We start from the raw sequence: 14563 nt of genomic DNA, 5'->3' as shown, positions 1-14563 counted from the left end.
ACCATTGCAGGACTGGCTTGTTTTGGCTTGTTTTTTTAATGAATTGTTATGATGTTTGAATCACTATGAACCGTGCAAATGAGCGTATTTGTTCCATTTCAGCAGATATCTCCTCTGATTCCTGTTTCTGTTTCCTCTTTCTCGCTCTCTTTCCCATCCAAACTAGAGGAATCCGTCTTTTGAAGTTCAGTCTGGTCTGAAAGTGTGCTGTGGCATATGGTTTTGTTTAGTGGCCCCTTTCATGTCAACAGCAGGGGTATTTATGCAAGTGACTGTGTTTGAGGGCAGTGTCCAGAAATGAATCCAGGGACACTGCCAATCAACAGGCTGTTGTTCTGGTTGTGGTCCTGCGGGTGAACCTGCGTTTAATGCCCAGTGCTGCCCACGCGGCGTATGTGCTTACTCAACCACACTAAGACATATGGCAAGTGTCAGTGGACTGTCAAACCGAGAGCTTTTCTGGAAATAAAAACCCATTTAAGGCAGACAAAACATTCTCGTGATTAGGCACGGTGCATTTTCTGACCGTATTTCTAAGCATGATTATGCTAATCTTGTCAGATTTCCAGCTTTAATGGATTTTTAATTGTATTGGAATGTGTTTGTCTAGCGTGTGTGTGACATCTGTCAAGTGTGGCTTATGCCAGAGTGCTGGTCTTCAAGCTAAATATCATATTAGAAAGTGTGAAATAGACCACACGTATTGGCGTAATGCTCCTGAGGCCAAACAGGCACTGTGGCTTTTAGCACCTGACCTATTTTGACTCTATCGTTCCGCTCTATGCTTTTGAAAGGCTTGCCAATCGTTCATAACACAAGAGATGTGATTGTATGCAAAGCGATCCATCGTTAACTCGATTCTTGGTCTCGTCGCAGGCAAATCCTACACTATGATTGGCAAGGATGACTCCATGCAGAGTTTAGGGATCATCCCGTGTGCCATCTCCTGGCTCTTCAAACTGATCAACGAGTGCAAGGAAAAGACAGGCGCACGTTTCTCCGTACGAGTGTCGGCTGTGGAGGTCTGGGGAAAAGACGAGAACCTGAAAGATCTGTTGTCGGAGGTGGCGACAGGCAGTTTGCAGGACGGTCAGTCTCCAGGAGTCTACCTTTGCGAGGATCCCATCTGCGGGATGCAGGTAAAATAGTCGTTTGATCATTAATTTTGTTATAATGTCTTGAATTATACAGTATATTGTTGATGTAAGGTGTTATAATCACCTTACATTTGTTTGCCTGACCAATGGTAGACAGGGAAAGTGTTCTGACACCTGTTTGAAAATAGTCTGTTGTGCTCTACTGTTTCTGTTTCTGTATAGACTTTAAGATCCATTATGATATGATGCCAAAGATTTATACTTTTCTTTTCATTTGCTGATTTAGTCCCAGATAATTAAATTGTGTGTGTGTGTGTGTGTGTTTAACAATATTGGCACACGCATTGCCCTCAGTGTTAAAAAAACAAAACAAAAAAAACAAGCTTGGCAATCTACTTCCAATAAAGATGCCATTGTTGGGTAAAATGCTAATACATGATGAGAGGATTAGTCGAACAGAGACAACCCCTGTCTCTGTAATCCTCAGACATGTGCACTAATCTCATCTTGGACTGATACCTCACAGCAATGGATTGTAATGCCCTCACTTCTCCTTTTCCTGTGACAGTCAGCCTTATCACACAGAGCTGGCTTCAGACGTTATAGCCAAGGCTCTGCTCACATGATTACTGCCCAATAACAAATAGAAGAATTTCTTTATTAAGATGTAGTTGAACTGACAGCATTTTAATGCTTTCTTTTATTTTCTGTAGCATTGTTAATAATGGTCGACCCATATGGAGTTTAAAAAAAAAAACTTTTTAAACAATTTAATTATTTTTGTATTTATTTTATATATTTACTCAATTAGAAATAATTGATTGAATATATAAAAATATACTTTCAAAGTAAAAGTGTTGCTTTTGGTGCTCATCAGCCAAACAGAAAAACTTTGTGGCTGACGTGATTAAAAATATTACCAAATATCAGCCCATTTTTCGGCGTAATTGTTAAATTGCTGCGTTTGAAGTACAAAGTGAGTATTGGTTCTCAAACCAGATGTTCTTTTAGCCAAAACTGTGCAATAAAATTCACATTTGCATCCTTTGTGTTTGTACACAGTTGCAGAATCAGAGTGAGTTGCGCGCTCCTACAGCTGAGAAGGCTGCTTTCTTCTTGGATGCTGCCATTGCTGCGCGTTACAGCAGTAAGCCAGACTATGACGAAGAGGAGCACCGTAACTCTCACATGCTCTTCACCCTACACATCTACCAGTATCGAATGGAAAAGACCGGCAAGGGTGGAAGTGAGTATCAATATGGGTTAGATGGAGTTTCAGAAGAGACGTAACATGAACTAAAGGTTCTCAACTGGTTTTTTGTCTGTGACCTATTTTTTAGGCTCTAAGATTTTGGCTATTACTAGTTTAGTTGGTTAAGATACTTTTATGATGACGCCAACATCTACAGCACAAAATAAGTTGGTGATCAGCTGTACTTGTGCTATCAGCAGTATCTGTTCTCTTCCACAGTTGATTTTGAATTTTCTCATTATACTTCCAAATGTTGCCTGCGAGGTTTATAAATAGTCTGTTGCTGATAATCTTAGAGATGGGTGTGATAACAGAAAAAACTGCCGTTGTTAATATGAGATGTACAATCTGATCTAAAAACTGTCATGCTAAAACTAGCTACTTCTGGAGAACAGTGCTAATTTCTCTTATCATAAGAAATGTTCTGTTTGGCATAAGTGAGTCCTGCCTTTTTCTAAGAGTGAATAGAAAGTAAAACCAGATGTGTTAGCATGGGCTTTTAGGGTATTTGAGAAACTAGAATGAAGCTAGTGTAAGCAGAGTCATGAAATCCACTCAGGATGTTTCCATGGCTAAAGTTAACTTGTATAATAGAAACACATAGAAATATAATGTCACTATTTAAAATATAGGTTCATTAACCTCAGCGTTTTCACTAATAAGTTCCATTCATCTTTATTAGTCTACCATTAAGTTACAGTAACACTTCAAAATGGAATTAGATGCTCATTGTGAGGTTTTTGACCGTGTTTATACCTTAAATAGTTTTGTTGCATTCTATTGCTTTTCCAGTTTCTTTGCAAGCTTGATATTTTCTTACTTTAAGTAGCTATTTAAATATTTTAACCAACTTAGTCAGTGGTACTAACAGTTACAAAACATACTGTACCTTGCACTGTCAAAATTACATATTTTATTATGTGTAAAATATTGTATAAATAAAATGATGTATAAATATATAAACAAATTTTTACCTTTATGAGGGGATTTTTTTCTAACATACACACTACCGTGCATTTATTTGACCAAAAATACAGTAAAAAAGTAATATTATGAATTATTATTATAGTTTAAAAGATCCATTTTATGTTTGAATATGTATTAAAATATCATTTATTTCTGTGATGGCAAAGCGGAATTTTCTAGCGTCATTCTTCAGGGTCACATGATCCTTCAAAAATCACTATAAATATGCTGATTTGCTGCTTAAGAAACTTTTATTATCAGTGATGAAAACAGTGCTGCTTAATATTTTTTGTGGAATTCTCAGGATTCAAAAGAACAGCTTTTATTTTAAATAGAAATCTTTTGTAACATTATAAATATCTTTACTTTGGAAATTGACTGTGTCCTTGCTGAGCAAAAGTATTAATTTCTTTAAAAAAAAAGACTAATGGTAGTGTAATGCATCAATTACTTGAGTCACTTCAAATTGTCATGGTGGTACCTGCCCTGAAGTATAAAGTACGCATAAAGTAGAATGTTATGAAATATGTTAGTTAAGAGAATGATGAATGAAAAAAGGTTAGAATCCCCCATTAGAGTTTATAGTTATTAAATCTGACTCTGTGGCTCTTTTGCTAAGTGTCAGGAGGCCGAAGCCGACTGCACCTCATCGATCTAGGCAGCTGTGTCAAGGTTTTGAGCAAGACCCGTGACAGCACTACAGGACTCTGCCTCTCTCTGTCTGCCCTGGGGAACGTCATATTGGCTTTAGTCAACGGCAGCAAGCACATCCCTTACAAGTAAGACTTTTACCTTTCACTTTGCTCATATCATATCATTTCAGTCAAAACTCATTGGGTTCGACTTCTCAGTCTCATGCTGATATGTTGTAACCTCAATGACAAGATTACGTTTGTACTGTTATGGGTGAAGTCATTCGCCACTTGCTAAACTCATTAAAGATGCAACGTGTTTAGCCTTCATATCTCTGCTGCATGCTGTTAATTCTTCTCAAACACACCTCATATGAATAATATATAAAAATTGACATTTTCCACCCTTTGATGTGAGCAATTATTGGTGGATTCTAATGCTATGTTGAACCTGCAGAGAGAATGTAACCTTTATCGCTTCTCAGGGGTAATAGCTAAGTGAATTAGCTTGTGCCAAGCAGCCATAGAGACAGATGCAGTTTCACATTCACTGGGATTCATCGAATATTCTTAACACAGACCATTTCTCTGCAACTGCTGTTTTATTTCTTTAAGCAGCATGTTAATTTGAGTTAAACAGACAACTTTGAAAAGGTGCCGTGCATCTTCCAGCAGCTTTTTCCTCTAAAAATTAGCAGCGCTTCCATTTAGTTCCCTCAAGGCACGTTTGCATTTTTATGCCATGGCTCCCTAATTTAATCATGGCGAATTTACATTGCAGAGCATCATGGGGTTTAAGGCTGGAAACGCAAGAGCTCTTGAGAGCTGAGATATAATTAGGGTTTACAGCCTTTTAGGAGGAATGCAACATTTGCACAAGATAAATTTAATTAATATGCATGTATCATAAATGAATGTAAATCTACACAAGTCACTAATTTTAGATTTAATTAGTGCTAAATAATATTTTAGTTGCTTTTTATCTCTCTAATTAGATGACTTAACCTCTCTGATTTAATGTCAAATGTACAATATTGTTCAGAATTATTATCAATTCATTATTAGTTATTGATTTCACACTAGAACGCGTTGTCCAGTTTGTGGCATAACATTAGTAGCAATAGCCACAAACTGTAACTGTAATAAGTGTTTTTTTTACAGATTTTGCCAGGGTGAATGTTATTTAAGGGGATATCTCAGATAACTTTATTTTTGTTAAATCATGGTTAGTAAATTATGCTTTTATAATTTGTGTTTAGTATTCATGTGATCATTGTTAATAAACCCTTAAGATTGACTACACACTTCACTATTTTTAAGCACATCATCCAACTTCAAGCAAATTAGCAAAGAGTATCACTGTAATCATATTACTGTACACTCTGTTGTATTATGTGATAATGTTTTTGCTTCAAATTATTGTGTAGGTCATTGATTTCTGATTACTGAGAATGTGCATGTGCATATCGTAATGACAGCTGACTCATCCTTGAAAAGCAGCTTCATATGTCACCTCTAATGGTTGCCATGGGGAAGGCAGACAGAACAGGAAATGCCAATCCAAGTCTCTCTTTCTTTGTAAAAAGAGACTGTCTGGTAGCCAAGGTTTTAGAATCAAGGTCAGCAAATAAAATGCCCAAAAGGGTCTATCCATTGTTCTTATTAAAGAGGGTTGCATTACACGATTAGATTGATTGCTAGAAGTGGTGCAGGTATTCATTGAAAATTAGTTATTTCCAAAAGCCTTGATTTTTGAATGCGTCTTGCATTTTCCAAATACATTTATTCTGAAAGGGTTAACTCATTTTACAAATCACGTATCTTCACTTTTAATCATTTAATCATTACACAACTATAATTTTGCCAGCTAATAGTCTTGCGTAGCCAGACCTTCAGACTGATGACAGAAGGTCTGGGAACCTTGGCCGCTTTGAATGGCCAAGAACCGTCCAAGAGGCCATATGACTGACAGGTTAAGCAACCATTTACGTTTTGTTTTGTGCCGCGTCATGTTTAGGGGTATGGACATATCCCGACAACAAGAGACTGGTGTGTAAAACTCTTGGACGTATTTTAAAGAGTCTATTTCCATTTTTCACATACTTTTGAAAATCCAGCGTTTAGTTGATCCTGATAAGCGCTTATTGTCACAGTTGTAAACACATCAGCCTTTTTCTTCCATGAGGGGGTTTGGCGCAATGGCATCTTTGTTTCCAGGCGGAATGTTAAAGAATGTGTCACAGACGTCTCCCGTAAATCCTTTATAATTCAACCAATCAGATGAAGACTTTGAAACTCCTGAAGTGTTTACAATTTTGTGTGCCGTATGTATCAGACATTCTGAGACTACCCAGCTTACGCTCTTCCATTTTTTTGTTTATAGAGATAGTAAGCTAACCATGCTGCTACGTGAGTCCCTGGGAAACATGAATTGTCGCACCACCATGATAGCCCACATCTCTTCGTCCCCCAATAACTTCTCAGAGACTCTCTCTACCCTTCAAATTGCCTCTCGTGTTCTTAGGCTGAAGAAGAAGAAGGCTAAAGTAAGCGTGGTATGACCCAGTCCTTCATTTTATTGAACTTTCTTTTAGCATAGAATGATGCACCATTGTATTCTATGTTTATTTGTTTAAAATGCAGTATTGTTTGTCTTCTGTAGCAATACACATCCAGTTCCTCTGGTGGTGAGAGCTCATGTGAGGAAGGAAGAATGCGTCGCCCAACACAGCTGAGAACCATACATTCTAGAAATGTTGTTGATTCAGAAATGCCCCTGCTACACCTCTCCAGTGACCCTGAAGACTATTCCAGCAGCGAACAGTCATGTGACACAGTTATCTACGTAGGTCCAAATGGCTCAGCCCTCTCAGACAAAGAGCTAACAGACAACGAAGGTCCTCCAGAGTTCGTTCCTATCATCCCATCCCTAGATAAAAATAAAACAGATCTTAGCATGACTTCTTTGACATCACAACAATCTCAACAGGTTGTAGCCCCACTAGTTCAAGCCTCACAGTCTGTCCAACCCTTGCAGACTGTTCATCCCCAGCCACTTCCACCTTTGCCAGAGGAAGGTGCTGAGCCAGGTAAAAAGGAGAAAGACTGTCTTAAGTGTAACACTTTTGCAGAGCTTCAAGAGAGGCTGGAATGTATTGATGGAAGAGAAGAGGTGACAAAATTCCCTTTTGAAGAAGTCCCTGCCAACAGAGCTGCCAAACTTGAGCCTTGCCCCGGTCAAGTCGTAAAAGGGGGTCAGCAGTCCAGTTCTCCCAAGAGGATATCTGACCAACAACTGGAGGAGATCCGTGAGGTGGTTGAAGAAGCAGAGATCGCTCAGTCAATAATTGAAAGTTTGACACAGTCTTCAACAGGCAGTTGTGGACTCTCCAGCAGCAGAAGTGTGACTGGCAGCAGTGGTATTGGGCAACTAACCCCTCTTCACAGAGCCAAGAGCTCCAGTTTACATGACAGCAGAGAATCCATCAGTGGTGGGAGCAGCAGTGAGAGTAAGCCTCGTCCTATGGGCTCCCCACGGTTGGGGATTGCCAGTCTTACTAAAACCTCAGAGTACAAACCACCATCCTCTCCCTCTCAACGCTGCAAAGTGTACACCCAGAAATGCGTAATGCCTGGCACACCACCACACTCCTCACATGATCTCAATAAAGACTCTAGAAAATCATCTACAGAGTCTTTGCTTAATCCTGAGTTTAGAACCTCTCCGGTGGGGATGAGCCCACAGGTCCTAAAGAGATCTTCATCATCCAATAGCCTTGGATCAGCTGAGACACTGTGTGATGATGTTCCCCAGCTGCCTTTGGACAATAAGAAAAATGCGATGGACACCACAGCCACAGTTACACTGGAGCAACCTTTGGAACCCAATGGAGAGGATGAGCTGGTGTTTACCCTGGTGGAAAATCTGACAATTAGTGGGGTGATGGAAAATGGCAGACCAACCAGCATTATCAGCTTTAACAGTGACTGCTCGGTGCAGGCTATGGCATCGGGTTCAAGGCCTGTTAGTATCATTAGCAGCATGAGTGAAGACCTAGAACATTACACCACTGCTCCCTGCACTACCACTGCCACTATCTCACAAGTCAGCATTGCTAAATTCTTGCCTCTCAGCAAGATAGAAGGGGACACCCAGGCTAGTCATCGTTCTTCAATCAGCTCATGGCTGAGAGAAATGAGTGCTGGCAGTGATGGCGACCAGTCATGTCATAGCTTTGTTGCCCAACAGTGCTTTGGACAAGGTGAGGGAATAGCCGAAGATAGGCTTTTAGAAATTCAAGAAGAAGGAGACATAGACCCTGAGTCAAATGACCAAAACAACTCAGACAAAGAGACTGACTCCAATAAAACCGAAATGAATGATAAAAACACAGCTAAACACAAACTAGACAAGCTGTCCTTAACCTCAAGTGGCTATGTTCCTTTTAAGACCAATATCACAACTCACCCATGTGCTGCTGTTAAGCCAATGGTTGTGCAGGACTTGCAAACCAAATCCCCTCTAGTCAAAGATCCCAAATCCCCACCTGTTCCAATCTCAAGTGAGATAAATTTTGATGACCCTTGGATGAAAAGGGAGGGATGTGAAGAACACAAGCCTTTGGACATGGTCTGTGACGTCAAGTCAGAGAAGAAAACATCTGAATCTGTAAAAAGGAAATGGCAAGTTGACAAGCTCAACTCGAGTGAAGCAGCATGTTCCCCTGATTCCATGAACCGGGTGGTGGATGGCTGCGAGATGGTCTTCAATGCACCCGAAAGCATAACTCAAGTGTTCTCTGCAGACATCCTCAGAACGGGTAGTCTCCCTCGTGCATGGCATCGCTTGAATAAGCAGGACGATCTGGAAGACCCTACATACCGTTACATGAGTGGAGAGTATAAAAGCCTTGGGGTTACCACTTCCACTCCCTGCAGTCCAAGAGCCACACTCGAAAGAAGATGTTCAGCAGTGAGGCAAGGTATCTTTGCTCGTCAGAAAGGAATACCACCATTGCCGCCTGTAAGGAAGTCTAGCCTTGATCAGAGGAATCGAGCAAGTCCACAGCATAATCCAGGAAATTCTCAGACACCAAACTATCATCTGTCTTTCCTTGGCAGCACACCTGAAGACCTGGGTGGTAAACATAAAGGACCAAATGTAGAGAGCAGCAGACTCTTCAGTGCCAAGCTTGAGCAGTTAGCAAACAGAACCAATTCCTTAGGGAGGTCTCATGGGGCACATTATGACTGTCATTCCTTAGAGAGAGCAGAGAGTTTGACTTCTCTGGGCTCTAAAGGAGGAGTTGCAAAAGACAGTACAATGCCAAGGACAGGTAGGAGCATCACCCGTGGTTTGCTTTTATCACCTACCAATGGACCGAATGGTAACAATAATGTACCACAATCACCCAAAGCAAGTCAATCCAAAATCTCTGCAGTTAGCAAACTCCTTATGGCAAGTCCCAAAGCTAGAAGCTTATCAACCTCTAGTACCAAGACCCTAAGTTTCTCCACCAAGTCCCTTCCACAGTCAGTAAACCGAAGCTCAAGTTTGCCTCCCAACGGAAAGAACCAGAACCAAAATTCATGGTCAACCCAGTCCCTAAGTCGCAGCAGGGGGACAGGGTTAGCATCTAAGCTACCTTTAAGAGCAGTGAATGGACGAATCTCTGAGCTCCTACAAGGTAGCGCCAGCTCTCGTGCTGCCCAAGTACGAGGGGCTTCGGACACCGAAGAGAGAGGAGCAGCAGTCCAAGGAGAGGAAAGACCAGTGGTCCATACTTTGCCCTCACCTTACAGTAAGATCACTGCCCCAAGAAGGCCTCACCGTTGCAGCAGCGGACACGCCAGTGACAACAGCAGTGTGCTAAGCGGAGAGCTTCCTCCTGCAATGGGAAAGACTGCCTTGTTCTACCACAGTGGTGGCAGCAGTGGCTATGAGAGTATGATACGAGACAGTGAGGCCACAGGAAGCACATCGTCCGCTCAGGACTCTATGAGCGAAAACAGCAGCTCTGTCAGTGGTCGCAGGAGCCTCAAGAATTCAAAGAAAAGAAGTAATACAGGTAAGCAAATATCAGATGCTTAAAACACTTCTTTATGCTTAAGATCTAGAATGCAACATAAAAATTAATTTGGTAACATTTTACTTAAAGCTTTTTATGTATAATGCATTATAAAAGTAGTTTTAATGCATTAATTATGCCTTGCAATGCACCTTATAATGCATAGTACAGTCTCTTGAATAATTGTAACCACAGTTAATACATTATAACACAATTCATTGTTACACTATGCATTTTAAATAAAGTTATAATTATTTATGACAAGATATAATGTATTACAAGGAACTTTATGAATAATTATAATGCATTATACTCTTTAATAACACTTTATAATGCATTATGCCTGGAGGCTTTAAGTAAAGTGGTAGCAATTGTTTATTTTACTACTTAATTGTGGTGTAATACAAAATATCAGCATGTACACACACACACACACACACACACACACCACACACACAACACATTTATATTTTTTAACTTTTATATTCTTCTGTGTGTATAGTCTGCTTCTCAAGTCTGGCAAGTGTATTCAGTGGCTTGTCATTTCATCCATCTTTCTACAGTTCAGCAATACAAAGATCTCAGCACAATTAATGTAATTCCTAATGAACTGTGCTCAAGAAAATGTATTGTACTACAAACTGCTTTCAGGACTCATTCCAGATTATACTTGGAAGAAACAAAACTTTTTAAACAGCTCTACTCCCCGTACACGCTTAGATGATCTGTTATGATACCGACTGATAGCAGTTGCCAAACTTAGCTGTGGGTGGTCTTTCAATATTTAGTGCTGCCTAAATTCCTGAATACCTCCTCTCCCGTTTCCTCAGGCAAAGTATTTCACTCTATTTCTTTCCACCACAAACCTTTGCATGGTGGGAAAACTGAAAATTTTAATTCTGGCTCTGGAACAACAGACACAAAAGCTAGACCAGTACACGTTGAACCGCAAAGAAAAGTAGTATTGTAATCATGTTGCGAATACCTTACTTGAAAAGGTCTTTGCAAGGATTTAAAACCACAACCTACAGTTAAAATTTACATCAACTGCCAACGTTCTCCTGGATGCAGAGCACTCTCTCTCCAAGGCAATGAGGGAAGACTGAAAGTTTGACCTTTTCGATACTGTTTTCAGACCAAATGACAAGCTGAAACACATTAATATTACATTGTTCCTTGGTTTTAAATCAGATAACTTATCAGCAGAGCTGGACCTGTCAATTTCTATGCAAATAAGGGAACCACTTCTGACAAAGTCCTCATTGTAGACTTCGTTCCTCCAGACTAGTCAGATAAGATACTGTCCTGCTATTATCTATTATGCTTTTTTTCATTACACGTCTGCTTCGAATTGGTAGGAGTGCGGCTCCGTGTAGGTTAAACTTTCTTTACAAAACAACTCAAGATTGATAAAATATGTTTACATAGTGTTCATAACATGACATTGTTTCATCCCAAGGGTCCCAGAGACGCCGTCTAATCCCTAACCTCACTTTAGACACCACCTCTCCTGTGAGAAAGCCGGTCATCAGTCCAGGGGTACGCTGGGTAGACAGTCCCCTCCGGCCCACACAGAGGGGTTTAGCTGAACCTTTCGAGATTAAGGTTTATGAGATTGATGATGTTGAACGTCTACAGAGGAGGCGAACCGTTGGCAATAAGGTAAGAGTGAGCAGCAGAGTGTTTTTACTGCACTTCTCTTGACCATGCTCTCACTTATTGTTGTTGTGCCCTCAGGAAGTGATATACTTTAGTGCCAAACTGAAGATCTTAGAGCATCGGCAACAGAGAATCTCAGAGGTTCGGGCCAAGTACGATTGGCTGAAGAAAGAACTAGAGCAAACCAAACAACATCTGATGCTGGAGCCAGAGAAATGGACCACTGAGTGTAAGTCATTTGCACAATTTTGGTTGATATTCAAGTCCAAGAAATAGTAATATATGAACAAAATAAAATGAATAGCAAATTCACTCAATAGCTGTGCAACCTACAGGCATTGTAAAATGTTTTTTAAGACTGTGTGGTTTAACTTCTGTCAGTTAACATCCGTTTCTTTCATTTTTGCAGTTGACCTTCAGCAGACGTTTGAAGTGGACTCTCTAGAGTACTTAGAAGCTCTGGAGTTTGTCACGGAACGACTGGAGAACCGGGTCAACTTCTGCAAAGCTCATCTGATGATGATCACATGCTTTGACATCACCTGTCGGCGACGGTAAAAGATTCGCCAAGTATTAAGGACAATTGGAAGTGGAAAAGGCTCAGCACGGTGTATGTGAGCAAGTTACAAAGGTCATCAGTACTATGATGGCTGAAATGATTGGGAAAATATAAAGGCTCAATATTTTTTCTAAAATGGATTTTGATGGCGAACAGGAAAACGCTGGACTTGGAGAGTTGACGAAAAAAAAACATTGTCCCACAGAGATGGATGAGCACTTTGGAACTGTTGTTTGCAAAAATGGCTTGCTCGCTTGCTGTGAACAAACTAATTATATTGCCATATGTGGGTAAAAGAACAAATAGTTAAAGAAGATGAATGAAAAACAACAAAAAGGACGAAAAGTGCCTTGTGAACACTTCAATATCTTGGAAATCTATGGGCAAAAATCCATATTTGTGTACAGATGGTGCTAGCTTAAAAAAACATGCATACAAACAAAAAAGTTTAAAAAGTAACAAGAAAAGGAAAATGAAAACACTGCTTGTTGAATTGTGTTTAATCTCTTTAATTCTGTCTCTGTATTTGTATTGTTATACACTAGCCACATTCAACTGAACTGTTACGTGTGTTTTATATTATTTTTTGTATTCTTGGACACACTGAGACCACATAGAGTGTTTCGTATTCCATGAAATAGCACAGCACGACATCCAGAAGAATGATTCTGGCATTGGCTCATTGATTTTTCACATCCCCTGCGGTTATGTTGGCATTTTCAGCAGTGTGATGCCTCGGGCTCTGCCGCTCCAACGTGTCACGGTTGCGAGGCGAGAAGAATCCTCAGTCTGGCAGGACCAACAAGGATCTTTAATATCAATAAGAAACAAAAACTTAAATGCATGCCAACTTCTTGGGCATTTTTAAAGTGTAACTTCCCAATATAATTTTTTTTCGCCTAATAAAACTTAGTCAAATTTAGTCTGTTGCGTTGCATTCCAGATCAGATTGGTGCATATGTCTGGTCATTGGCTTTCCCTCTATGTGGTCTCATTGTAAGTGTGCTGACACTTTGGTATAAATCTGTTTATATATACAGTATATATATGGTGCTTGAGACAGTTTCAGCTCTAAACGTTTATAGATGAGTATATAGCCTGTTTCTGGTACTAACTAAAGACTTCATACGCTTTTCCATTCCCGCTTCACTCCTCTTCCCTGCCCTGACCCTCGCCAAAGCAAAGGGGAGAGACATTCCAGCTGCCCTTTGACCTTTTGGCATTGTAATGAATGAAGGAAATTATTTATTTTTTACCTCAGGAGGCCTGTTTGACAGAGATGCTTATATTCTATAATTTATTTAGCCTGCAAAGCACTATGCATTAAAATTGTACAGTAGCTACATTCATGCCATATATATAAAATACTTCTATATTTCACTTTTGTTCTTTATATATGTTTTGTTTTTGCATCTATCGCCAAATCATGGGAGACGAGAGAACAAGCAATTTCCATGTTTATTCATGAAATGTTTTTTCATCGCAGCCCGTCACATTCTTCGGCATCTGTGGATTGTTCAATTAATGCATTGTGTGATATGCGGTACAATGTGCAACGAATATCGTCCTAAATGCGCTTTAATGTTCACGAACATGGTTGCGAAACTAAAGCCTCGCCTCCTTTCATGAAGTCATGTGAATAGAAAGGAAAAACAAAAAAGACTGAGAGTTTGGCATTATAGATGTATGAGGGAAGATGAGGAAAGTTGTCAACATATTGCTTCATGTTAATACTGCGACAGTCGGCATGATTTCTTGTTCTATGGGGAAAAACACAGCCTGAATGAGTTTGATTGACATACGGACTGATGTAAATAAAGGATGTTTTGGAAGCTTCATTCTTTTTTCTGCCTTATTCTGCACAACTAATTGACAAATCAAATAATTTAATCCTGTCTTAAAACGTTTCTCAAATACTGTTTTTTTTTTTTTATTATTAGTTGCCAACCACGTTTTTGCAGATCTGCAGCATATACGTAGTTGTTTTTTTTATGGAATTTTCTGATAAAATAGAATGAAAGCAACCTTTAGTTAGTCTTTTTTTATTCATGATTATAATTCAATATACCTTAAGCTTCATTTTAGATGTCTTAATCTGCTTGCAGACAAAAGTGATCTTCATCTGCTTTAATGAACATCAACCACAGATGCAGTTCTATAATCATATCAGACATCAAAAGAACACAAGGGAGCTTTACAAATATATGATAATTCACCCTGACAGGACAAATGCAGATAACACATCTTACATCTTATCAGTGATCCTGATGCTTAGTGTGAAATATCTCATTGTAATAACAAAAGTGAACTGATTTTTATCAATTATTTAG

General features: G+C 39.6%; 1 protein-coding gene across 2 annotated transcripts in view; it reads left to right on the top strand.

The window, feature by feature from the left end:
• The window catches only part of LOC306886116 (kinesin-like protein KIF26B), a 103212-nt gene extending 89142 nt beyond the window's left edge, over positions 1 to 14070 (top strand). Inside the window, exons 8-15 of one of the 2 annotated variants that reach the window (XM_079442998.1) lie at positions 877 to 1139; positions 2160 to 2343; positions 3935 to 4094; positions 6331 to 6502; positions 6610 to 10015; positions 11475 to 11677; positions 11753 to 11903; positions 12084 to 14070. In XM_079442998.1, the coding sequence (XP_079299124.1) occupies positions 877 to 1139; positions 2160 to 2343; positions 3935 to 4094; positions 6331 to 6502; positions 6610 to 10015; positions 11475 to 11677; positions 11753 to 11903; positions 12084 to 12232 (4688 nt within the window). In that variant the 3' untranslated portion in view covers positions 12233 to 14070. The remainder of the gene's footprint in view (positions 1 to 876; positions 1140 to 2159; positions 2344 to 3934; positions 4095 to 6330; positions 6503 to 6609; positions 10016 to 11474; positions 11678 to 11752; positions 11904 to 12083) is intronic. The other variant, XM_079442999.1, reaches the window with a different exon arrangement.
• Positions 14071 to 14563: the final 493 nt, after the last annotated feature.

This window comes from Barbus barbus (assembly GCF_936440315.1).
Source record: "Barbus barbus genome assembly, chromosome: 20".
In the NCBI taxonomy this organism is placed as follows: Eukaryota; Metazoa; Chordata; class Actinopteri; order Cypriniformes; family Cyprinidae; genus Barbus; species Barbus barbus.
This window is presented reverse-complemented; position numbering and strand designations above follow the sequence as displayed.